Consider the following 25,581-nt stretch of genomic DNA (forward strand, 5'->3'; position numbering starts at 1 on the left):
TGAACAACAGCTCCCCTCGAGCCCCTCCTGCCAGCCGCTGGTAACTACCAGTCTACTTTGTTTCTGAGGATTTGGGAAGTCATGCTTTTTTTTTTTTTTTTTTTTAATGTTAGCCTCCAGAAACAGTTACTGAGTGCCCATCCGGTGTTGAGCATTGTTCTTGATGCTGGGGAAGGACACGGGGGCTCCTGAGAGGGCCCTTGTCATCCTAGCTTTGGAGATTTGTAAGAAAGATAAATCATCATCAGAGGTGACCTCTGCTAAGTCTTAGGTGAGGGATGGCGACAGTCAGTTATGTGGGATGCTCGCAGCAATAGCCATGCTGTGTTGAGGCCCTGGCGTACTGAGGGAGGTCCCTCAGTGGGGGAACTTGAGCTGGGTGACCCCGGGGATACTGAGTGTCAGCCTGCATTGTTGTTAGTGAAGGGAGAGAATGACTGAGACTGCTTGGCCGTGTTGGTGTGGGAGTGTTTGTTGTCTGTTTCAAGGTTCCCAAGAGTACCCAAAGAGCTTCCCAGAGGGAGAAGTACCACACTGCCAGGATGGGAAAACCCAACTGGGTTGTGCTTATGCGAGAGACAGAGCTGGAGCTGGGAGGCAGCCTTTTGGGGGTGCTTCCAAGGATACAGAAAAACATAGTTGTTGAAGGGTACCCCCTTCCCCCCAGGAGTGAGCCAGAGAGTGGCAGCTCTCTCTCTCTCTCTTTCTATCTTCAATTTAAAATAAAATGAAAATAAATATAATTTTTTTAATTAAAAAAAATTTCTGGTGCCTAAGTCCCACTCTAAGTCAGAATCTCAGACCTGGGGACAGAGCTAGTCATGAGATCTTTTTTAAAAGTTCTCTAGGTAATTCTAAAGTGCTTTCAGGGCTAAACACCATCCTAGCTGTTTCAGCTCTAACCAATAATCGGTGGGGAACGTGTATTAAAACGTAGATAAAATGCTTGCTAACTGTATAAAATAGATACGCAGGCTTTCCCTCCCCTACCATCAAATAGGCCAGCTGGTTTTTTTTTTTTTTTTCTCTGTTCTTTTTTCCACAGTCAGTTGCAGATTCTGAAAAAACAAATGGAAGGAGATGGGGGGAGATATTTTAAAGAGGTCCCACGGCCTTCTCCAGGGAAGGATGGGGGTGTGGGGTAGGATGCATTGTTTATAAGTATTTCAGGAAGTAGAAAATATGGCATGTTGTCAATCTCTCTAAATTATGTAACTTTGAGGGATGTGATCCATTTGTGTCAAATAATGAGGCCTATAATGCATTGCATTTTACATGTGTGGGAATTCTTTGCAGAGTAATTAGCATTCCTTTCTTCAGCTTGTATTCAGAGGAAACATACCATTCACACCCTCTCTGTGTTCACATTTTCCAGTGCGTTGGAGAGCCTTTTTCAATAGAAATCTTTGTCCTCTGCCTAATAGGACTTGGATTATACTTGGAGAAATTTAGCATATCTTTCTTTGTTTTTCTGGCAGGAATTGATTTTAAAATCAGAACGATAGAACTAGACGGAAAGAAAATTAAGCTTCAGATATGGTAAGTAAAACACACAGTTTCTACTTTAATCAGGAATTGAAAGTAGCAATTAAATGTGACTTGTGATAAGTTAGAGCCATTGTTTTTTAAATCAGTACCAAGGAGAAATGGGTGAGTACTGAACATCTTTCAAAGGTATTTCCACCAAAAGTGAGAAGGTGAGGAAAGGAATCACAAACTTTTATAGCCAGAAGCGATCTAAGATCTCCTTCTTCTAATTTTATACAGGAAGAAACTAAATTTTCAAGAGTGTACATTACTTGTTCATGCAGTTGTTATAGCTGCACAATCAGATAAGGCCACATGGGTAAGGTAGCCCTGAGCAGGAAGTGTGGAGTTAGGTGCTAGCTGGGATGCCTCTAAATTGAAGACTTTGGGCCAGTTGCTTTCCTTCTTGGGATCCACATTTCCTCATCTGTAAATTGGTTGGATTGGTGACCTTGGAGTTCTCTCTAGCTCTGAATTTTATACGTATTTATATGTTTCTCCATATTAAGTAGAACAATGAGGACTCTTGGACTGAGAGGTAAGGAAGAAAATAAGTCACGTCTTAGTTCAGGCTGCTCAAAAGATAAAGAAAATCTCTCTCTTCTTACACAGTCAGCACAACACTTCTGACACCACGTGTATGGGCGTCTCCCCCATGCACCAAGCAGTTCTCCAGCAGACTCCAGCTGAGGGCCTGTAATTTCATTCCTTTCTTCCTGGAGAGAGCATGAGATTCCACCGTGGAGGACTGAGCCCCGCAGTCTGCCCCCTGTTTCAGGTGCCCGTTGCTAGCAGTAGGTGTCACCTGTGGCATGCTTCTGACTAACCAGCTGTAAAGCAGGGCTGCCCACAGCCTCCTCTTCTTGTTTAATCACAGGACTCAGGGAAACAGGTCTGCCTGGCAGTTACTAGAAAGGATGTTATAAAGGCTACAGGTGCACGGCTGCGTGGGCGATGCACAGGGAAAGGCACAAGGAAAGGAGGGGCGTGGAGCTTCTGTGCCCCATGTGCCTCTCTGCTCCACTTCGCTGTACCTGCACGTGTTCAGATGTCTGGAGGCTCCCGGAACCCTGACCTTTTGGGTTTTAATGGAGGCTTCGCTATGAAGACATGATTGTTTACACCATTGGCAGTTGGTAGTTAACTCAATCTTCAGCCCCTCTTCCCTCTCCAGAAGTTGGGAGGTGGGACTGAAAGTTCCAGGCCTCTAATCACATGGCAACCTGCCCCATTGTAAGGCTATCTCAGGGCCCAAGCCACCTGTGGCCACTTGGTGTTCAGAAAGACACTCATCCCCTTGGAGACTCCAAGGATTTGGGGAGCTATGAGCCATGAACCAGGGCAGAAACCAAGTATATATTTCTTGTCATATCACTATTACAGAACTGTTATACAAAAATACCATACCCTGGCTGTCTTAGCATTTAGTTCTTTCTTTTCTGGAGACTGGAAAGTCCAAGACCAAGATGCCTGTGGATCTGGTCTCTGGTGAGGGCTCACTCCCTGGCTTGTTTTTTTTTTTTTTTTATTTATTTGAAAGTCATGGGCCGGCGCTGTGGCTCACTTGGTTAATCCTCCGCCTGCAGCACCAGCATCCCATATGGGTGCTGGGTTCTAGTCCTGGTTGCTCCTCTTCCAGCCCAGCTCTCTGCTGTGACCCGGGAGGGCAGTGGAGGATGGCCCAGGTGCTTGGGCTCCTTGCACCCGCATGGGAGACCAGGAAGAAGCACCTGGCTCCCGGCTTCGGATCGGCACAGTGCTGGCCGTAGCGGCCATTTGGGGAAGTGAACCAGCAGAAGGAAGACCTTTCTCTCTGTCTTTCTCTCTCACTGTCTATATCTCTACCTGTCAAAAAAAAAAAAAAAAAGTCAGAGTTACACAGAGAGAGAAGGAGAGACGGGGTGGGGGGTCCATCCGTCCATCTGCTTGTTCACTCCCCAATTGGCTCCAATATCTGGAGCTGTGCTGATCCGAAGCCAGGAGCCAGGAGCTTCTTCCAGGTCTCCCATGTGGGTGCAGGGGCCCAAGGACTTTCAAATATGTACTGCTTTCCCAGGCCATAGCAGAGAGCTGGGTTGGAAGTGGAAAAGCCGGGACTCGAACTGGCACCTATTTGGGATGTCGGCACCGCAGGTGGCGGCTTTACCTGCTACACCACAGCACCGGCCCCTCCCCGGCTTGCTGACAGCTCCCTCACATGTATCCCTGCATGACCCAGAAAGAGATCATTTCCTTCACTTCTCTTCTTACAGGGGCATCAGTTCCATTCACAAGGGCCCTGCCCTCATGACCTAGTTACCTCCCAGGTACCAGCACCTTGAGGCTTAGGTTTTGAGGCAGAAATTTTAGGGAACACAGACATTTAGTCCATGATATGCTACCCATCTTTCATGAAGGATCACTCTACTCTGGCTGATAAATTCTGGAAGAATATGTCAAACCTAGAGTGATTAAGTATGGTTCTTCCAGAGTGCCAGGTTAAATATTTTGACTTGAGCTCAAGCTCTTCTTGGACTTATTTTAACCTCTTAGGAAGTAGTTTAATTTCCTTTACTTCAGTGCCTTGCCTGGAGCCAAATAGGTCTGGACCCTTGAGGAAAGTTTTTGGTGATGTTTTGGTGTAATGGTGACAACAGTAGACAAAGCTTAGAAATCCAAAACAGCATAGATAAGAGGCAGGGTTAATAGAAAGGTAATATAAGGATGAGGGTACTTCAGAGAGTCTGTGGAAAAATGGGATTATGTTGTGGTGAAGCAGGTTAATTAAGCCGTTACTTGGCAAGCTGGCATCCCACATCAGAGTGCCTCTGATTGACTCCCACCTCGGTGCTTCTAATCCAGTCTCCTGCTAATGCACTTGGGAGGCAGCAGATGATGCCCAGGTACTTGAGCCACTGCTACTCACACGGGAGACCCAGATGGGGTTCCTGGCTCCTGGTTTCAGTCTGGCCCATCTCTGGCTGTTGTAGGCATTCGGGGTGTGAACCAGTGGATGGAAGGTCTCTCTCTCCTCTCTTTCTTTTTCTGTCATTCTGCCTTTCAAATATGTACATTTTTAAAATGGAATGAAAAGATAAGCTTGAGTGTAAAAGAGTTTTAAAATCCTTGCATAATATGCATTTTCCATGGACTTTTTGAAAACCTTGCGTATACATCAGTTTTTCCTTGGCCTCTATGTTTTCCCCCCAAGAAGTGCTCTTTTTGTTTATATGTATTATTTAGTGATTCCTTTTTCACAGTTATTTGTTTGAGAGGCAGAGTGACAGATTTTCTGTCTGTTGATTCACCCCATAGTCTCATGTGGGTGCCAAGGACCCAAGGACTAAGCCATCATACACAGCTGCCCAGGGCACATATTAGCAGGTACCTGGATCGAAAGCTGAGGCAGAACTGGACCCCAGGCACTCTGATAGAGAATGCGGGCTTCCCAAGTGGCAGCTTAACCCGCTGAGCCACAAAACCCACCCTGGCTCTTTTTCTATGAATCTCAGACTGGGATAGAGTAGAATAATATGTAGAAGAAGCTCCCCAGAATTTGTTTTTTCTTTATAATAAACTTATCTTTTTGGGGAGTGTAGGGGGCACATGGAGAGAATTCCCATCCACTAATTTCCAAATGCCCACAATGGCTGGGGTGGGGCCAGGCAGGAGAAAGAAGCAGGGAACTTGATTTAGGTCTCCATGTGGGTGACAAGCTACTTGAGTCATCACCTGCTGCCTCCCAGGGTCTGCATTGGCAGGAAGCTGGAATTGGTAGCAGAGCTAGGACTTGGACCCAGCACCCTGATGTGAAATGTGGGCATCTTTTTTTTTTTTTAAGATTTACTTATTTTTATTTGAGAGGCAGAGTTACAGAGAGAGGGAGAAACAGAAAGATTGTCCATGTACTGATTCACTCCCCAAATGGCCGCAAAGGCCAGGACTGAGTCAGGCTGAAGCCAGGAGCCAAGAGCTTCCTCCAGGTCTCCCACATGGCTGCAGGAGTCCAAGGACTCAGGTCATCTTCCAGTGCTTTCCCAGATGCACTAGCAGGGAGATAGATCAGAAGTGGAGCAGCTGAGTCTCAAACCAGTGCCCACATGGGATGCTGGCGGCCACAGGCAGAGGCTTAACCTACTACACCACAGCGCCAGCCCCCAAGATGTGGGCATCTTAAGTGGCGTCTTAACTGTTAGGCCAAATGCCTGGCCCTCTTTAGCTTTTCCTTTTAGAGGAGGAAACTAGAACTTTGAGTGAATAAGTCCATCTAAAGGTGTATGTTTGGGCTGGTGATCAAGTCGGGACAGCTTACCAGATCCCGTGGAACATGCAGGTCAGCCTCAGATATCACCCTAATGCTCATACTGTGGTTCCCAGTGTCCTTCATTGGAAACATGAGGGTTACCACAAGTTATTCTTTCAATACATTGGTATTTAGTAAGAAAACAAATATTTTAAAGATAAAAATGAAAAATTTTAAGAGAGAAGCAAAGAGAATTTGACTGTGCTGTACAGTCCTGATCACAGCAGTAAGGAGTATTTCTGGAAGCCTGTGAGCCATCAGCTAATTAGATTTCGGTACAGAGTAGCAAGGCATCATGGCCCCATCTGTCTGCATTACTCTGAGCAGCAGCTTGATCTCTACCCAGTCTCCACAGGCTGCATTCAGTGTGCAAGGCTTTCTCTGTCCTCCCTGCAAAGCTGGTTCTAAATCAGTAGCGTGTGCAAATCAAGAAAATATGGTTCTTCTCTTCCAAGGTGCTTAGTTCTGATTTCCCCACCATTTATTTTCTGTGTTTGCAGCAAGTACCCCATATATCTAATCCTGATCAGTGAGAGAATGACAAGATGAGATGGCCGTGATGGGAGGCCCAACCCCATGCTAAAAGCTGAGACCCAGGGTGCTCAAGTCTCGTTCAAGGGTAGGAGCTGTGTAGTGGCAGAGCTGGACCTCCTGAGCCTGCTTCCTCATCCTCAAAGCAAGCATGCTCTGACACCCCGCACACTGCACTCTCGTGGGTGTTGTGTAAATGTAATGGGAAAATGTTTTGTAAGAACCACATAAAGGTGAAGGTGCTTATCATTTGCAATTTGTTTTTTCTTTGAGCCTTCATCTCTTGTGAGGGTTTAGTGTGTATTACATTTCTAATGTTTTCCACAAGTGCTTCTCTCTCCCAGGGAATTATATGGTACAGTTTGAATTTATCCTAGGGAAGAGTGAATTAGTTCTGGCTGTCAGTGGCAAACTTGAGAATATTGATTATCCCAGATATCAAGGACATTTGATTTCCTTTGTATGACTGTTTCTTTGAATGTAATTAGAAGCTTTTACATTTTTCAGAGTGCATTTTAATGGTATGCCATGAGCTAGAAATGCAAGAATGAGTGAAAGTTTATGTAATTTCAAGGTGTTCTTGTTTGAAAAAGTCCTTGGACGCATTGTCAGGAATTATGTATTGAACTCCAGGCTGCTAGATAACCCTGGGCTGCACAGCTGGGAGAGCTCTTGGGGAGCCCATACTCTGTGCTCTCTGAGCAAAATGTACACGCTAGTGACTCCAGCTCCACTGCTTGCTCTGTATGGGAATCAGACATTAGTCAAGAGAGCCAAAGGCGTTAATCATTAAGCGCTTGTAAAAAGGATTGTAGCTACCTCTGGGAGTCCAAGAAGTCAGAGCTGTTCTCTCGTCCCTCCCACGTGTGTTGGACTCTCAGAATCTGCCCCTTCCAACAGGGCTTGTGTGCTTTCCTGTTGCTGCTTTCAGCATCAAGGTCCAGGTTTCTCCCACAAGCCACTGTGAGCTCCTGACAAGCTTCTGTGGCCTCCACCGCCCCGACCTCAGAGAGGCACTGTGGGCTCTCGTGTGTCACTGTCCCTCCCCCTCGACCACTGCCCTGCAAGCAGACCAGAATTCCACGCCCCCCAGGGTGAGGCCTCTCCTCAGGTGATGTTGGTGATGACTATTAAAACCACTCTCTCCTTTGTTTCCAATTCTAGGGACACGGCGGGTCAGGAAAGGTTCCGAACAATCACCACAGCCTACTATAGAGGAGCCATGGTAAGTGCGGTTTAGGGTTTCATTCCTTTCTCAGGTGAAAAGTGAAACATGAATATGTATTTGCCCAGACCATAAGGTTCAAGCTGGGGTCTAGTACCAGGGAGAAAAGACTGGATTCTTTTCTTTTTTAATGTGAAAACAAGACATTGAAAGAGTTTGGGGTTCTGTTTAAGCATGGTGACTGTGTGCTTTGCCATCGGTCTTCCTGGTAATGATTAGGAGACGAGCTTATAGATGTTTTGTTGAGAGTACTGCACAGTTTTCTGGCTTCCCTGTTATCAATTTCTATGCCAGTCTCAGCCTTCTCCAGACCCTGGAACCCAGTACCCATTGCCTGTACTCTCTCATCATGGAGCCCTGCCACCGTCACCCCTTATCTCTTACCACCTCCGCAGCATCCACTGCTATGGCTCATCTCTGGAGTCTCTTTGACCAGAGTTTCCAGCTGCCTTGGGAGGATCTGAGACTTTTGAGGCTTAGAATCTGGTGGACCTTGACTGCCATACCAAGTCCTCCTTTGCCACACGCTGGCCTTAGAAATCACTAGAGAGTGTTGCTGCTCCTTTATCCCAGCTTCATCACTTGGTTATTTTTCACGTGAAAACACTTCTTCATCTGGTCAACAGGTTTTATATTGTTTTTTGGCTCTGGGCAAGTCCCGTGTGGTGCTGGGAGTACCATGGCAACTTGGAGGAGAACTGTGCAGAACCACGCCTAGAATGTCAAGCATGGACCCGGGCTTTGTCTCCGGCTTTTTGGCTTGAATTGTAATGAAACCTGGTCGTGCAGAGAGTCTTTGAAGTTTGAACAGTTAGGGTTATGAGGCCCAGCCTGGTAACCTGCCTGCATGCCTAGCTCGTTGCTTAAGAGGCTGTTGTATACCTGGGAGTGGTGCTAGGGTGACAGCTGACAAGGAAGATGGAATCTGAATTCGTTATCATGCTGCCTTGTCCTCCTCCTCCACGTCACTTGCCCACCATTATTTGGGTCTTGGCGACTCATCCCCACAAAAGATTGAGGGTTCATTTTTAAGATGTTGGCATTCTCCTGACTGTGTTCTCTGTATGTGTTCTCCATGCTGCACTCTAGGGCGTGAAGGGTCATGATTCATGCTTAGACCGGAATCACAGGGAATGGACTTCCTGCGTGTACCTGGAAGATGCTTGTTTGTTTCTGGCTTGTGGCTCCCCAGGAAGGATTGTAGGGAATGAAAGAACCTCTGAGCAGGGGTGATTTGGATTAGTCCACAGACAATTCCGACTAGGGGTGTCTTAGTCCACGAGGCTTTCTGTTGACCAGCGCTTTGTTTGCATTCTGGGCGTGATGCGTGACCCATCTGCTTGCTCGCTTCCCCTAGCTGGTGAGGAGGAACGCTTACACTGTGGGAGCAAATGTGTCCCATGAATGTTCATGGTGTGAGGGAAGAGGCTTAAGAATGGTCTTGGCCGGCGCCGCGGCTCACTAGGCTAATCCTCCGCCTTGCGGCGCCGGCACACCAGGTTCTAGTCCCGGTCGGGGCACCGATCCTGTCCCGGTTGCCCCTCTTCCAGGCTAGCTCTCTGCTGTGGCCAGGGAGTGCAGTGGAGGATGGCCCAAGTGCTTGGGCCCTGCACCCCATGGGAGACCAGGAGAAGCACCTGGCTCCTGTCATCGGATCAGCGTGGTGCGCCGGCCGCAGCGCGCTACCGCGGCGGCCATTGGAGGGTGAACCAACGGCAAAAAGGAAGACCTTTCTCTCTGTCTCTCTCTCACTGTCCACTCTGCCTGTCAAAAATAAATAAATAAATAAATAAAAAATAAAAATTAAAAAAAAAAAAGAATGGTCTTTTTCATTTATCTACTCCCTACCCTATCCCCACATTACTTTAAAAAGCTAGAATTGTTGCTCTTCTGGATAGCATTTTCTTACCCTTTAGGGATTTTGTCCCCTCCATTCTGCTGCGTATAATGTCAATGTCTGACACGTAGTAGATGTGGAAGGGGACCAGGCATTAGGCCTGCTTGAGATGCCCATATCCCTTATCATGGTACCTAGCTTCAAGTCCAGGCTCCACTTCTGATTTCAACTTCCTGCCACCCCTGTGGAATTGACTTCCCAACTTCGGCCTGGCCCAACCTCAGCTGTTGGGGGCACTGGGGGAGTCAGTCAGAGGAACACAAGCTTGCTCTGGTTCTGTTTCTCTCTCCCTTAAAAAATAATTTTTAAGCAATTTTTAAATGCTTCCTGAAGGGGTGAATTAGTGGACCTAATTTAGGTGAATCTTTAGGCTATCCTGCTCAGCTCAAGTCTTGAGCTCTCGGGTCATCTATTACAGTGGGATGTGGGCCCTCTTGTTCTCACTGGAGCACCGTTTTCAGTAAGTGGTGGTTTGGGCAGGTTCACTTCGGTTGGGTCAGGTGTACAGCATGTTGCCCAGCACTGTACTGGAGTTTTCCAGCATGCTCTTTTTTCAAACACTGAGCGACATTTGCACAAATAGCAGTAATCCTGAAAGACAGTCAGGTTTTGGGGAAAAACAGGATCCTATCAATACATTGTCAACATTTCTCATAGACCAATGCCATCTTCTGAATTCCTGGGAGGCTGTTTTTGTTATAGATATACAAAGTGTTAACTGATGTACTTAATATGAATTCTTTTGAAGACTTTTTATTTATTTGAGAGGCAGAGTTACAGAGAGAGGGAGAAACAGAGAGATCGTCCATCCAGTGATTCACTCCCCAAATGGTTGTAACAGCTGGAGCTGGGCCAATCCAAAGCCCAGAGCCTGGAGCTTCTGCTGGGTCTTCCACATGGGTGCAGGGGCCCAAACACTTGAGTCATCTTCCACTGCTTTCCCAGGCCACAGCAGAGAGCTGGATCGGAAGAGGAGCAGCTGGGACTAGAACTAGCGCCCATATGGGATGCCAGCACCAAACGTAGAGGATTAACCTACTGCACCACAGTGTTGGCCCCTTCATTTGTATTTCCAACTGATTTGTAATATCAGTTACCTTACAAACAGAGGAGACTGTCTAGTGATTTCTGTTATTGAAACCAAAGATAGAAATTAGTAATAGTTGCCATTTATTGAGTCTAACCTATGACCTGGGTTAATTCATTTATAAGTAGTATCTCGTACATCCTCAGAACAATCCAGTGTGGAAGATCTACTGTCCTCATTTTACAAAGGGGGAAATGGAGGGGCCAGCACTGTGGCATAACAGGTAAAGCCGCCACCTGCCTTGCCAGCATCCCATATGGGAGCCGGTTTGAGAACCGACTGCTCCCCTTCTGATCCAGCTCTCTGCTATGGCCTGGGAAAGCAGTGGGAGATGGTCCAAGTCCTTGGGCCCCTGCACCCATGTGGGAGACCCAGAAGAAGCTCCTGGCTCCTGGCTTTGGATTGGCATAGCTCCGGCTGTTGTGGCCATCTGGGGAGTGAACCAATGAATGGAGATCTCTCTCTCTCTCTCTCTCTCTCTCTCTCTGCTTCTGTCTCTCTGTAACTCTTTCAAATAGATAAATAAATCTTTTCAAAAAGGGGGGGGGGATGGACACTGAGAGGACTAAGATAACATCTCTAGGTTCTCTCATGGTGGGACCTGAGTTAGCCAGCTTCTGGCTTCAGCACCTGTGCTCTTCCACACGCTGTTCACACTTCCTGCGCTAGGTGAAACCTTGTGCCAGACGTTGCATGTCAGTGGCCAGGCTCGTTCATGCAGTCTAAGCCTCCCCCCATAGGCATGTTCACAATCAAGCTGTTCACGCCACTCAACGGAAATGAGTGTCCACAGTTATTTGGTTCATTTTAATATTATACCCAGCTAAACACTTTGAATCAATAATTATTTGTAACATACTGTGATTTTCTTAAATGGCAGCTAAATACACAGGACATAAAATTTTACCTTTTTAACCATTTTGGGTATACAGTTGTCCACTTTAATTTTTAAAAAAAATTGTTTTCATCGTGACAATTATAAAACCTGCTTTACAGTATATAGCCAAAGTGAAGCATTTGCATTTGAGGCTAGGAGCAGGAAGGATAGAGGAGAATATTGTTTGTCCATTTATGCAATTTTTTTTTTTTCTGATCACAAAAAGGACACAGGTAGAATAGAAAACTTTGAAAATCCCAAAAATCCTATTATCTTGAGAGATAACTTTGGTTAACATTTTATTTCCTGGACTCTTTGGCTTTCATGTGTGTGTATTTTATGTGATTTGTATTTATTTAAGTTTATATTTTATATGAACCTACAGAGTTGAAAGCCAGACCCTGACAGACACTGTCTACCATGCTAAGGAATTTTAATTTAATTCTGAAAGCAGCGGGGAGCAGTAAAGGGTTTTGAGCAGTGACGTGATCACTGGTACCCTCTGGGAAGTGGATTAGATGAGGTTCAGAGTGAACGATGATGGCAGTAAGCCAGGCAAAGGTGGCTGATGCGAATCTGTGTGTGGAACTGTCAAGGCTGTCGTGTCTACGGGACTGGGTTGGTTGGCTGTGGAGGGGAAGGTGGCTCCCATGTGTCTGATTGGACTGGTTGGCTGGGATGTATCGCTCTTCACCAAAACGGCAATACAAGGGGGATGAGAATATTTTAGAAGGATGAAGACAAATGTCTCATTGCACTTAGATGAGTTTGCAGTGACTGCCAGTGTCCTGACAGTGGTCTCCCTCAGAGCTGCACACTCTCGCCAAGCTGACTCTCATGCAGTCGGGCAGGCTCGGGGCCTTCCATGTCAGTGAGACATTCATCACCTTCCTGCTGTTTGCCAGGCTCCTTGGTCCCCAGCCCCTTTGCCCAGCTGAAGTCTACTCAGTCCTCCAGGCTTCGCTTCAGTGTCATTTCCCCAGGAAAGCCTTCCCTAACCACTCTCGCCCCTCATCCAGATTAGATTTCCTCCCCAGCCTTTGTGTCCAGAGATCTCCATGCTTCATCACAGCATTTGTCAAAGTTGCAATTGTACTGGTTTTTGTTTGTTTGTTTTAAAGATTTATTTATTTGAACGGCGAAGTTATAGAGTCAGGAGAGAGAGAGGTCGTGCATCTTCTGGTTCACTCCACAAAAGGCTGCAACAGCTGGAGCTGAGCCAATCTGAGGTTCTTCTGGGTCTCCCATGTGGGTGCAGGGGCCCAAGGACTAGGGCCATCTTCTACTGCTTTCCCAGGCCATAGCAGAGAGCTGGATCGGAAGAGGAGCAGCCGGGATGCTGCTCCCATATGGGATGCCGGCACTGCAGGTGGTGGCTTCACTCAGTACACCACAGCACTGGCCCCAGTTGCGCTGTTTTCCTTGCTTACTCTCCATGAGAGGAAGAGACCTAGTCTGTCTTGTCCACCGTTGGTAGCACTTGGAATAGTATCAGAGGGGCCACCGCCTGCAGTGCCGGGATCCCATAGGGGCGCTCGTTCAAGACCCAGCTGCTCCACTTCTGATCCAGCTCCCTGTTATGGCCTGAAAAAGCAATGGAAGGTGGCTCAAATCCTTGGGCCCCTGCACCGGGATGGGAGACCCAGAGGAAGCTCCTGGTTCTTGGCTTTGGATCAGCCCGGCTCTGGCCATTGTGACCCTTTGGAGAGTGAACAGCAGATATAAGATCTTTCTCTGCCTCTGCCTCTCTGTAATTCTACCTTCCAAATAAATAAATAAATCTTAAAAAAAAAAAGAAAAGAAAGAGTGTCAGGCACATAGTAGGTGCTCCCTAAATATTTGTTGAATCACTGAATGGGCATTTACTACTGGGTATGGTCTGAGGATATGGATTTTGAAATAGTTAGCATAGAACTATTAGCTGAAATATTTAGAAGGTAGTAGAGCTTTGTCTTTAAAAGTATGACAATGGGGCTGGTGTTATGGTTAGCAGATTAAGCCTCCACGTGCAATGCCAGCATTCCAGATGGGCACTGGTTCGAGACCCAGATGCTCTACTTCCAATCCAGCTCCTTGCTGATGAGCCTGGGAAAGCAATGGAAGATAGCCCACGTCCTTGGGCCCCTGCATCCACGTGGGAGACCCGGAAGAAGCTCTGGGCTCCTGGCATCAGCCTGGCCTAGCCCTGGCTGTTATAGCCATTTGGGGAGTGAACCAGCAGGTGGAAGATCTCTCTATCTCTCTGTCTCTGTCTCTCCTCCTGTCTCTGTAACTCTACCTTCCAAATGAGTAAAAAATAAATCTTTAAAAAAGTGCATTTCATTAAGCTAGTATAACAAATGCATTATCTTTAAGTTTGATTTACTTAGAGAGTGACATTTTGATCAGCTTGTGTAAAAAAATAATAAAAGCAGTGTGGTCTCAATTTTAATAGAAGAACCAAGACTGTTTGTACTTGAAATAAACAAGTATATAATGGAAGCAATTACCTTTCTCCTTCTCAGTGTTACCTCTGTTTTACTCAAACATCCTTTCAGCTCCCATTGGTACATATCCAGTTGATTGTTAATATGTGAGTTCAAGTAGAAAGAAAGGATATATCACCTTTACTCCTGTCACTAATTCATGGTGAAATGTTAATGAAGTTGTTACTTATGGCGTGAGACCATGGAAGGATTTATTTTTGCTTCTCTGTGCTTTTCAAATTTATTTATGGACTCCTAAATACACAAAAAATGATGAACAAAAGGTTTCTGGAAGGTAGGAATTGACATTATATACTTTTTACTTTAAATATATAAAATACTAAATTGAGGTTTGTTTTTTACCATCACAGGGAATTATGCTGGTCTATGACATCACAAATGAAAAATCTTTTGACAATATTAAAAACTGGATCAGAAACATTGAAGAGGTATGTCCAGAAGAGAATGGTGGTCCTGGAGGAGTAGAGCGTGGGTGGGTCTAGTCCTCTCTCCCTGAGGGGCTCCATAAAGGGCTGGACCCTGGGTGCTGCCATCTAACGGCTGTGGGCCGGGTAGACAGAGGCACCTTCAATCTCATTTTAATTCAGACCTGATCTTAGACATTATTTAATCCAAGCCCCCATTTTACACACTGAGACGCTGAGACCTAAAAGCAATGACTTGCCTATGCTCATTCAGTGTTTAAAAAGGAGAAACAGGAGGCAGGTGTTCGGCCTAAAGGTTAAGATGCCCTTGTCCTGGATCAGTGCCTGGATCCAATGTCTGGCCCTGGCTCCCAATTCCAGCTTCCTGCCTGAGCAGGCCCTGGGAGACAACAGATAATGTTGGGTCCCTGCCACCCACCTGGGAGATCTAGGTTGAGTTTTCAGCTGCTGGCACCAGCCCTGGCCATTGTGGGCATTTAGGGAATGAACCAGTGGTTGGGGTAGGATGTCTCTCTCTCTCTCCCTCTTGAATTTAAAAAAAAAAAAAAAAAAAAAAAAAGAGGGAGAGATCAAGAAAGCATGAGAATGACCCGGGAGTGAAATACTGGATTCCCAAGCTCATTCTGTCCCTCTCCTGTGTTTGACTAGGAAACATAAGTCTGTACTCCAGAAACTTTTTGCCCTGTTAACATTTTATCTGTGTTAGATATTCAAAATTTGTTTTAATCCCACAAAACTTAGTATTAAGTTTTTAAAATGTCTCTGACTCTGAAATAGCTTTACATGAGCAGATATCAACCCACATGAATTTATTTTCTAAGTGGTTTAGAATCCAGAATAGTTTCTGCATTGGGTCACTCAGTACCAAGTTTTTTTCCATCCTTGACCCAAACAAATATTTGGAAGTTTTACTGTGAGATAACAGTGTTTTGGTTCTGTTTGTCCATACAAAAACAGACATAAGAATGACTGCAAGGCCTTGGGAAGGGGTGTGCACAGGCTCTGGCGCCTCCAAGACTGTAGCTTTTCCCTCTTCCATCCTTAAACCTTTCTCTGGATCAGGACTTGTGTTGAGTGAAAGATTATCTGTTTTCTTCTTACATTCATGCATGTGTTTCTGACAAGTTGGGATTTGTCTATTGGCTACTGTGATTTTTCTCCGGCTGATTTTATAGCATATTATTTTTCCCTGCAGCATGCCTCTTCAGATGTTGAAAGAATGATCTTGGGTAACAAATGTGATATGAATGACAAAAGACAAGTGTCAAAAGAAAGAGGGGAGAAGGTAAATTTGAACTGAATGGGTAAAGGTTGGAGTCTATTCGCATCTGTTTTCTTAGTATTATTTATTTATTGATTTAAGTTTCTAAAATATCTATGTTTTAATCCTTTAACATTGGATATCAACAACAAAAGGTATATACTCCAAACTTGAATGGTGTGAATTAGTATTCAAGATCCAACACCATACTGTGTGGCCATGACTCACTCCTAAAGAATTTGCTAATGTTTTCTGGAAGATACAGATTGGTTCTTTTTCAGATTCCTGCAGCTTAGAGTTCAGGCTCTTTCTTCCCAGTGTTTGGAAAATGTCCAGTTTTGAGGTTAAAGCAATTCATTCTCTTTGAAAAAAGTAATAGGATATTGAAGTTTCGATGCTTATCATTTTCGAGTTCATTTTTTTTTCTAAGAATATTTTACTACACTTTAGATTTAGGCCAATACAGATGAACTCTTTGTAACAGATTAATCTATAGATATCATTTATAATTAATTTATAGGCATTTCTCTGTTTTGTCTCCTGTTAAGTAACAAAGCTTATATACATACTTCTGTGTCACTTTCTAAATTAAATTTAGAGGTTTTACTTTTTAAATCTTGGGGTTTGGATTTCACTGTGTGTGTGTGTGTGTGTGTTTAAGTGATACCTGCAAAATGCTTCTTTTAAAAACTCTAATTGCAAAAATTTTACCCCTAGAATCATTCACTCAATTTTAGTATTCTAAATGACCTAGGGAACTCTTTGAGAAGTAGATGAGTTCACAGTTTGTCTTAATCAATAGAAATCAAAGCAATGACTACTTCAGTATTTAAGCTTTTGTTCTGTTATGGACCAATTCATTAACATGTGATTAAAGTCAGTGCAGTAACTGTGGAGCATTATACTCTTGGAGCAGATTGGTGGGATAAATGAATCCTAAAGTAATGGTAGGGGTGGGCGTCTACCTCATAGTTTTCTTGTACTAAAAGTACAATAGCAAAAAGAGAAGTACTTAAAATTGTGTTTTAAATGGAAGTTGTTCCATTTTTCTTGTGATGGTTAGGCTAAGTAATGAAATTCCAAATATAATAGAAGAAAGCAGAGGGATTCATGAACCACAGGAACTCTGCAATATATACACTCCCTTTGATACTTTGAAAAAAACCTAAAAAAAAAAAAAATAATGTTGTATACGTTCAAGCAGCTTTTATTGATTGTAAACATTTCTGTTTGCCTTTCAGTTAGCAATTGACTATGGAATTAAATTCCTGGAGACAAGTGCGAAATCCAGCACAAATGTAGAAGAGGTAAGAAGGAGCCTGTGTTCCTGCAGCTCTCAAGGCCTTGGGATTTTTCCGGCCTAGTGAATACCTTCTGCTGACCCACCTCTGACTCATGTGGTTATCGAAGTTCTGACTTCTGTGTTGACTTTTTCACACCCAGCCTCCACGTGGGTTGCTTAGATTGCTCAATTACAGTTCACTGAACGGAAGATGAAAGTTCCATTTAAATGCAGTTTTGCCCTTTGTGGGGAAGCTGCGAATCCTGCAACAGCAGACCAGGTGGTATCTGCTGTCATTTGTTGTCTTTCGTGCCACCTTGTCCTAACCTGCAGCAGAGCCTTTCAGTTCACTTCGAGTTTCTACTCTTGAGAGAGAATTAAATTGTTAGCTAATTGCACAGATGCTTTTAATGTACACACTGCAAGTAGATTAAGCATGACAATGTGCTGGACCACAGTGACATTCACTAGAAATTGTTTATCAGAGAGCAACTTTAATAAATTTTCATTAAGTTAGCAGTTAAAGAAAACCAAATTATCTAAAGTCTTCTAAGAATGGGTTTTTTCCACCAGGGGCAAATTTGACAATATCTGCATTTAAAAAAAAAATTTTAAAAATGATCATAAAAAGAACATACATAGTATGTGTTGATACTGGTAATTCACTTAACACTGATGGTGTCATAAACATTTGATTTCTCAGGCCATTCCTGTTCGTCATAACATGATGGCTAAAAACTGAGACTTAAGTGACTTTATTGGCTAGTAGACACGGCTTAGAACTTTTGCTTGTTTAAATAACACTTTTTTTTTCCTGGTTTGCTTATGGGTATTAGGAAACAGGAAGCATCTACTGACTGATTTACACAAGTGCAGATGAGCAGAAAAGTGCTTCCTTCTGCTTACTGCACAGGATTTCCCTCTCTTCAGTTAGCCTGGCTGGTGGCAGGGAGCACAGCTTGCTACGGGAGGGCTGCTTCTGCAGTTATCGCTGGGCCCTGGATAAAGGGACAGTCCTAGCACTTGCACCCTCATCACAGCTGTGGCTTAGAGAGCATAAAGTTAGGGAGGTGTAAACCCGGGAGCTGCTTGTGCTGTGTATTCTAGCCAGCCATTATTAGGGATCGTAGGGATTTTCCTAGAGCTTGAAGTCAGTGTGGCTACCTCCTAAACACGGGGATGGGCCAACTTAGAAGCTTAGATGTGTAGGTGACCAGCGCGACAGTGGGTGACGGCAGTGGTTATCCTCTTACTTCTATTTAATTGGATTGGAAATTGTCCTTTTCCTACACAGTTTTTGGGGGACTCAGGATATTTGAAACAGTGGGTTAGTGTGGAGACAACTGACAGAGTTTTTTTCTTTTTTATGAAGACTTTTTTTATATTATTATTTATTTGAAAGAGTTACAGAGAGAGAGAGGGATCTTCCAACTGGTTCACTTCCCAAATGCCCGTAACAGCTGGGACTGGGCCAGGCTGAAGCCCAGATTCCAGGGCCTCTTCCAGGGTTGTGGGTGCGGGGGCCCAAGCATGTGGTCCATCTTCCACTGCTTTCCCAGGCACTTTAGCAGGGACCTGGATTGGAAGTGGAGCAGCCAGGTCTTGAACTGGCACTCATATAGAATGCTGGCATTGGCTTTACTGGCTGCGCCACAACATCAGCCCCATGAGGCTCTGTGGTAACACAGTAAGTAAAGTGATAATAGATTTAAAGAATATTTGGTTTGGGATGGGAGAGACTATGGATAGCCAGATTTTTGCTGCTTCCATTTGAACTGATTTCCATGCTGGGGGATTCAGCTGAGCTGCAGAAGCTTGCTGTGTATACTCAGGTGTAAGAGTGAGGAAGTTTGAAAGAGGAGGTCAGAAATAAAAGGTAGAGACTGTTGTGTAGACGTTTTAGGGTAACACATAACCATTCATTTCCTCTGCCCGGTTCTTTGTGTACTGAGGCAGCCTCAAATAACTCAGCACATGTCATAATGGGATCGAGTGCCAGAGAGCCCACGAAGGAGATATCTGATGAATGAATGCATCGTGGGTTGATAACATTGGGAAATGTTTATGATGTCATTGAAAAAGAGCATATAGCATGCATGTGCATACCATAACTACAGTTACGTCCTCTTCTCAGTGAAAAACTTTGAAGTAGTGTGTTTATGATGAGATAATGAAAAATGTTTGTATTTTAAGATGTTACTAATGAAATGTGTAATAGTAGAATAAGTATGTAATAATGAAATTTTTGTTTTACCTGTAGGCATTTTTTACACTTGCACGAGATATAATGACAAAACTCAACAGAAAAATGGTTTGTATCACGATTTTTATTGCCATTGCTCTGTTTTCTTTGGCATTTGATCAGAAGGATAGGCCTGATTGTAATATTTCACATTAAACTCATTTTTTCCTTACTAACATATTCATCTGATGGAACTTCGATTCTTCTCTTTCTTCAGGATTCTGGTTTTTCAGCAGAAGCTGTTTTTTTTTTTTTTTTTTTTTTTTTTTGACAGGCAGAGTGGACAGTGAGAGAGAGAGAGAAAGGTCTTCCTTTTGCCGTTGGTTCACCCTCCAATGGCCGCCGCGGTAGCGCACTGCGGCCGGCGCACCGCGCTGATCCAATGGCAGGAGCCAGGTGCTTCTCCTGGTCTCCCATGGGGTGCAGGGCCCAAGCACTTGGGCCATCCTCCACTGCACTCCCTGGCCACAGCAGAGAGCTGGCCTGGAAGAGGGGCAACCGGGACAGGATCGGTGCCCCGACTGGGACTAGAACCCGGGGTGCCGGCGCTGCTAGGCAGAGGATTAGCCTAGTGAGCCGCGGCACCAGCCAGCAGAAGCTGTTTTCAGTCTTTATCTTGCTCCCAAAGTGGCTTTTCATTGCCTTTAGATCAGAACAATGGAAATAACAATGGCATATAAATTACATTCTTTTAAAGATTTATTCATTTATTTATTTATTTGAAAGAGTTACACAGAGGAAGAGACAGAGATCTTCTGTCTGCTAGTTCACTCCCCAAATGGCCGCAACGGCTGGGGCTGGGCCAGGCCGAAGCCAGGAGTCAGGAGTGCAGGGGCTGAAGGGCTTGGGCCATCTAACGCTGCTTTCCCAGGCCATTAACAGGGAACTGGATCAGAAGTGGAGCAGTCAGGATTCGAACCAGCACACTTATGGGATGCTGGTGTCACAGGTAGTGGTTTTACCTGCTATGCCTCAGCACTGGCTCCACAAATTACATTTTGGCCATAAAATTATCTAGTTCCATTTTCAGCAAACTTCAAAACAAACTTTGAAAATTGGTTTTCAGTCTTGAATATAATTGTATAATTCTCCTTACCCCTAATAGGAGTACCTGTGTCAGTATCTTAGCACTGTTTCCATCATTACCCTTGAAGCTTTACCCACCATTCATTGTAATTTCTTTTAACTGGAAGTAGGAGCTTCCTGTCTAATACGTTGTTAACCTAGCCAGTGCTATCCGAAGAACAGTTTTCTCAGTGGAGCCCAACCAGTTCCCTTTCTAATAGAAGTATTCCGGTGAATATATCTGTTTCCATAGAATGCACGCTGCCCAATGGTATGGTTTGTCATTTTTATTTTGTAGGTAACCGTGAAACTTTTATTTCCCTGCTAATGGTATCTTCTCAATTTCAGAATGACAGCAATTCTTCAGGGGCAGGCGGACCAGTGAAAATCACAGAAAACCGGTCAAAGAAGACCAGTTTCTTCCGTTGCTCGCTGCTTTGATGAACTCTGTCAGAGACTGCAGCGCGCCCGGAGGGCCCCTCCTGCCTCTCAGAAAGCACAGGTCAGCCAGCCTCAGAATCACACCGCCCGGCTGCTGCTGAGAGCACCGCTGAACTCGGACCTCTGCCGCAGAAGGCCCAGTGGACTCCAGCCTCCCGGCCTCGCAAAAGAACAGGCTCGTTTTTTCTTTCAAACATGGAAGCAATGACTTGGAGACACAAGCAGGACCTAACTTGTTTTTCCTTTGTTTTCCTGCCTGTTGCAGAAGCTGCTATCTTTCTTTTTCACTTTGCACACAGTGTTACTCTCTCCCTTCTACAGCACAATCTCCGACTCATTTTTGCACACTTTTGTGTCCTTAAGTCGATGGATTTGTACATTTGGGGTTGTAAAAAAAAGACAGGACATTTAAAGCCGAGGCTAATGTACTAAAATTAAAGGACACGTGGTCTGGTTCCTAAGGCCAAATGTTACTGCATTGGTGCCATTTTATTTAAGGGGTTTGATTTGTGATTTTATTAAGTAAAAATCATTGTCATGACAAAATCTATTTTAAAAATTCATAAAAATGCCCGTGTCTTCATCAGATCCTCGGTGTCTTCACCTCTTCAGATTATGCAGAGCTTTGCCCCATTCTTGACCTTGTTCCCAGAGTCCAGATAGCTCCAAGAATCACTCTTTAAATTGATTACCTCTGCCTAATCTGTGGAAACCACAGTGGGAAATCACTATATTCTCACTTTTCCTGGGGTTTGTATTTGCTCTTCTTTCCTGTGTTTGACTTAACTGTGATTCCTCGGTGATCTGAAACTGAACATATTCTAACATTGCTGTATTTTTCCTTGTGAATTTCTTGAGCTGAAATTTGACATAGAGAGACGCCCCATCTAGGATTTCACTTCAGCATCTCACTGCGATTGTGTCACATGAGGACTTGTAATATATTTTTTCTTAGCTTCATCCCTTAGCTTGATGATTGAGCTGAGATACCCAGTTTCCACCATAATCCCTATCCACGAGAGTTAATGAAAGTTAGATTGAGATTTTAGTTTGCAGAAAGCTTACCTACACAGAGAGAGATTAACTTGTTGATATAAATTTCATAGAGATAACTCTTGGTAATGGTGAAAATAATGATTTGGGGTTCTTTTTTTTTGGGCGGGGGGAAGGGTTGTTAATAAAAGTGAATAGATCTAGTGCAGCCTGTAGGAAAAGTCTTGCCTTTTCATTAGAGAAAATATGGTCAAGGTTTCAGTTTTAAAACAGTTGTTTTCAAATGTTTGAACGCAGTTCCATCTGTTTAGGCTGATTGTTATAGAACTTGGTCTGGTCATTTGGGCCAAAGCCAATCAAAAGCTTAGTTGCCTTTCTTACCAAACACTGGTACTTGTATGCCTTTCATAGGTGAAACCATCACATAAAAAAAGTAGAGTTTAGTGTATGTGCCAAATTCAGATCATGATGTCACTGCTGTTATTTTAGCCTTTGGTGTCATAACACAGAAGCGGATCATTAAGAGGGGATTAGGGAAATGAGTACTGTTAATAAATATTCTTCCTGTGTATGCCTACAAAGGCTTCTGTCACGCCTGATAGTTAAGAATGGGAGATGGGAATGGAATGGGTTGGTTGTTACCACAGAGAATTCTGCTTCAAAGTAAGATACACTGTTGGAGTGCTTATACTGGCCAACCTGTAGTACTTCTTTGACAAGGTATGAAGACTTTAGTGGCTACAGATGGTCGACTAGTGCTGTTTTTGTGGGTACACTGTACTACTGGTAACAATTTCAGCTTCCTTGATTTTTCTTTTTGTTGTTACCTAAAAGCTTAAAGTCACCTTTTGCTGTCCCAATATAATGAGTAGATCCATGATTAAAAGTTGACTGTAGGTCTACCATCTTCAAATTAGGTATCTTTTGGAAAATGAAAAGTAATTTCTTAGAAACATCTTAAATTGACCGATTTTCTCAAAAAAAAAAAAAAAAATCCAAGCAGTTAAGCTTTCTCGATGGTAACAAAGTACTTTCTAAAAGGCAAGTGATATGACACCATGTATGAATGTAATTCTCTTAGTAATTTACCTCTTGACTATTTGGTGTCTTAACACTTTGGTTTATATCTCAGGGGTTGTCTGCAAACCAAAACTGACATATTCTGTGGTCAGCTTTTGTTTTTGTTTTTTAACAGAATACTTTGCTTTTGTTCTGTCTTTTCTTTCTTCTGTTGCCTTATATGGGTTAATAACTAGTCTCCATGAACTTCCCTTTGAAAGAGCCTGAAAAGTTAGCTGAGTCTGAAAGTGCTCTTTGAAGTAGCAGTGGATTGGGAGTATATGCTCTGTTATATAGAAATAAATTGTCCTTGCTATTTTCTTACATTTAGCTTTGCTAAATTGTATATAATTTGAGCTAAGACCATAGGAAATCCCCTTTCTGCATGATAAAATGACCCAATAAATATTCCACTTTGCTTAATAATGTACATATATATGGTGCATTATTTTTTCTATTTGTAGATGAATTTAGTGACAGATAATTGTCTGTTCCCTGCTGAAACGGATGAAATCTGGGTGTTTTTTTTTTGGTGAAGATTTTTGTGGTCTTTGGGAGAAGGTACATCAAGACTCGTGCAGCTGGATGAGTGGTTCAGTGGCTTCACTTGAACACCAGCGCCTGACTGGCAGTGATGAGCGGGCTAGACCTTTTCCAGAGGAGTCTGAGGGGATCAGGCAGTGAGAATGTGCTGTAACCAAGTAGCATGCAAAGCGGTTGATTGTAAACTGTTTCACTGGGAACTTATTTTAGCTATATTCTACTTCCGACAGATTATGATGAAATAATCCACCTGGGCATCAGTTAGTAGGTGCCACAGGGTTTCTTACTCTTTACATGAACATTTTGTGCAGTCTTTGTTATAAATTTTCAGAAGACTATACTCTTTACTTTGAAGGACTTTTTTAATTATACCTCATTTAGCTAACTAGTATTCTAATACCTGGTAGAAAAACAGTGAGTCAGCCTTTACGCATCCAACAAAATTTTAGATGATGTGTTTTGTTTTGAACTGAAGGCATCTTTGGGAAAGGTAGGTTGTATTTTAGATTAGAATAGAACATACATGCCATATTCAATATAGAAAAAAAGAAAAAAGTATTATCTCCCTGTCAACATTAATATAATTAGCTGTGCAATATAGTTGAGATTCCACTTTACAGGTTCTGAATGCCAAGATTCTATTTTAAGGCCTAGAAAGGTTTTCCTGTGATCTGTGATACATGTAAGCAGACATTCTTTTCAAGTTCACGATTTAGATTCTTTTATAAACTTAGTTTCTTAATCTTTAAAGATGAGCTTCTAAGCTTAAAATTGTAGAACCACATTTCATTATGTTGCTTTCCTGATCTCAGATTTTAAGCACTCATTTCTGCAATCAGGTTTTTTAGAATTTTTTTTTTTTTAACAAAAACCACATTTCTTTTTCCTTCTTGTTACATCCAAAGGAAGGAGGTGGAAAGGAATGTCTAAAAATGAAATCCCTTGACGTGGAGGGACCTAGAGGGATAGGATATGCTAATAAAAGTTAAAATTCTAGTAAAATTTTACAATAGAATCAATGTCTTTTTTTAGACTAATAAATTAGTGTTGTACACTCTGAAAAACATCTAAATGAAATGTACAGAGATGAAAATTAGCAAGCAGTTATTTTTGAGATATTTTCAGGTTTTATTCCATTTCTTGAAATGTCTGTGCCATATGCAATTGCATTTCCTGTTGCCAAGAACTAATAGAACTTCTTATTTCATATTCTTACCTTTTTTAAAAATGTGAATTTAATTGTAGTTCATGCCTCTGGCCTTATAGTTGGGTTCTATTGTGTGTGTTTGCAGTAGACACTGCAGCTCCTTTAATGCAAAATACCCTAAACTATTTGAATAAAATTATGTCCGATTGGGAAATATCTAGTTTTCCCATAAAATTATCCTGCTGTGTATGTATGTTAAAACATATTTTATTTTTTCTCCAATGGCTTAATGTGAAAAGTTCCTGCAGATAAAGTAGACCTGTCATGTGGTTAATCTTGTTTAAGCCAATTCATTAACTGTGTACTGATACTGATGCTGTGTTTTTAAAAAAAAAAAAAATTTATTCCAGGTGAATTTTTTTTATAATAATGTTCATCTAAAATAAAAAGTACATAATGAAAATATTCACGCCTCTGAAGTAGATTGTGCATTTTTTAAAAGTTTCTGCAAATTTGCTAGGTGTGTGATTCAAATCATGGTAGACTTGAGACCTTCTAGCACTTAATATCTGAGCCAGCGTTGTCTAAATACTAAGAAACACAGCGGGATCTCCTGCCATACTGGGTTCAGAATACCTTGAGATTATTCTCCTGTAGAATAAAGTTCAGTTGAGCGTCCTCCGCTTCTCAGTCCTTGCAGGTTTAGTTCCCATTGTTCTCTCTTGGAAAGAGCACGGTTTGATGACGCCAGTCTTGCAGCGCTGTGTGTGTTCTCTTTGCTGGCCTTTCCCACTCGCCCCACCGTCATTTCAGGCCTTCCTTCTCCTCCAGGGACCAAGCTCGTCCCTTCACGCTCTGTGGGCAGACCTTTCACCTCCCACTTCCCAGGGAAACCATCTCCAAGCGTGGTAGGCTGGCTCCCTCCCTCATCTCCGGCGTCCCTGCGTCCCCCCTTCCCCTCCGAGCAGAGACGCTCCTCCTCCTCCTGGCTTCTCTCTGCCTCGGCTCTGAAGCCGTCCTCCCACTCCTAACCTGCTTGTCAGCGGACTCACAACTGTTTATCCCTGCACCTTAAAACGCGTACCCTGTCTTAGCCCTTTCCCCAGCATCACCGCACCCTGAGCCCCTCCCCTTTGCCCGTGTCCTCTCCTCCTCCTCCCGTTCCCCCTCATCCTCAAGACCCGGCTGCTCCACTTCCGAACCAGCGCTCT

At 43.5% G+C, this 25,581-nt stretch overlaps 1 protein-coding gene across 1 annotated transcript in view; it reads left to right on the forward strand.

The window, feature by feature from the left end:
- The window catches only part of RAB8B (RAB8B, member RAS oncogene family), an 84,021-nt gene extending 59,206 nt beyond the window's left edge, over positions 1-24,815 (forward strand). Inside the window, exons 2-8 of the mRNA XM_062206086.1 lie at positions 1,479-1,539; positions 7,505-7,565; positions 14,263-14,340; positions 15,533-15,622; positions 16,840-16,905; positions 19,141-19,191; positions 20,536-24,815. Of these exons, the coding sequence (XP_062062070.1) occupies positions 1,479-1,539; positions 7,505-7,565; positions 14,263-14,340; positions 15,533-15,622; positions 16,840-16,905; positions 19,141-19,191; positions 20,536-20,628 (500 nt within the window). The 3' untranslated portion in view covers positions 20,629-24,815. The remainder of the gene's footprint in view (positions 1-1,478; positions 1,540-7,504; positions 7,566-14,262; positions 14,341-15,532; positions 15,623-16,839; positions 16,906-19,140; positions 19,192-20,535) is intronic.
- The last annotated feature ends 766 nt before the right edge of the window (positions 24,816-25,581 follow it).

The sequence above is a fragment of the Lepus europaeus genome, chromosome 11 (assembly GCF_033115175.1).
Source record: "Lepus europaeus isolate LE1 chromosome 11, mLepTim1.pri, whole genome shotgun sequence".
Taxonomy (NCBI): domain Eukaryota; kingdom Metazoa; phylum Chordata; class Mammalia; order Lagomorpha; family Leporidae; genus Lepus; species Lepus europaeus.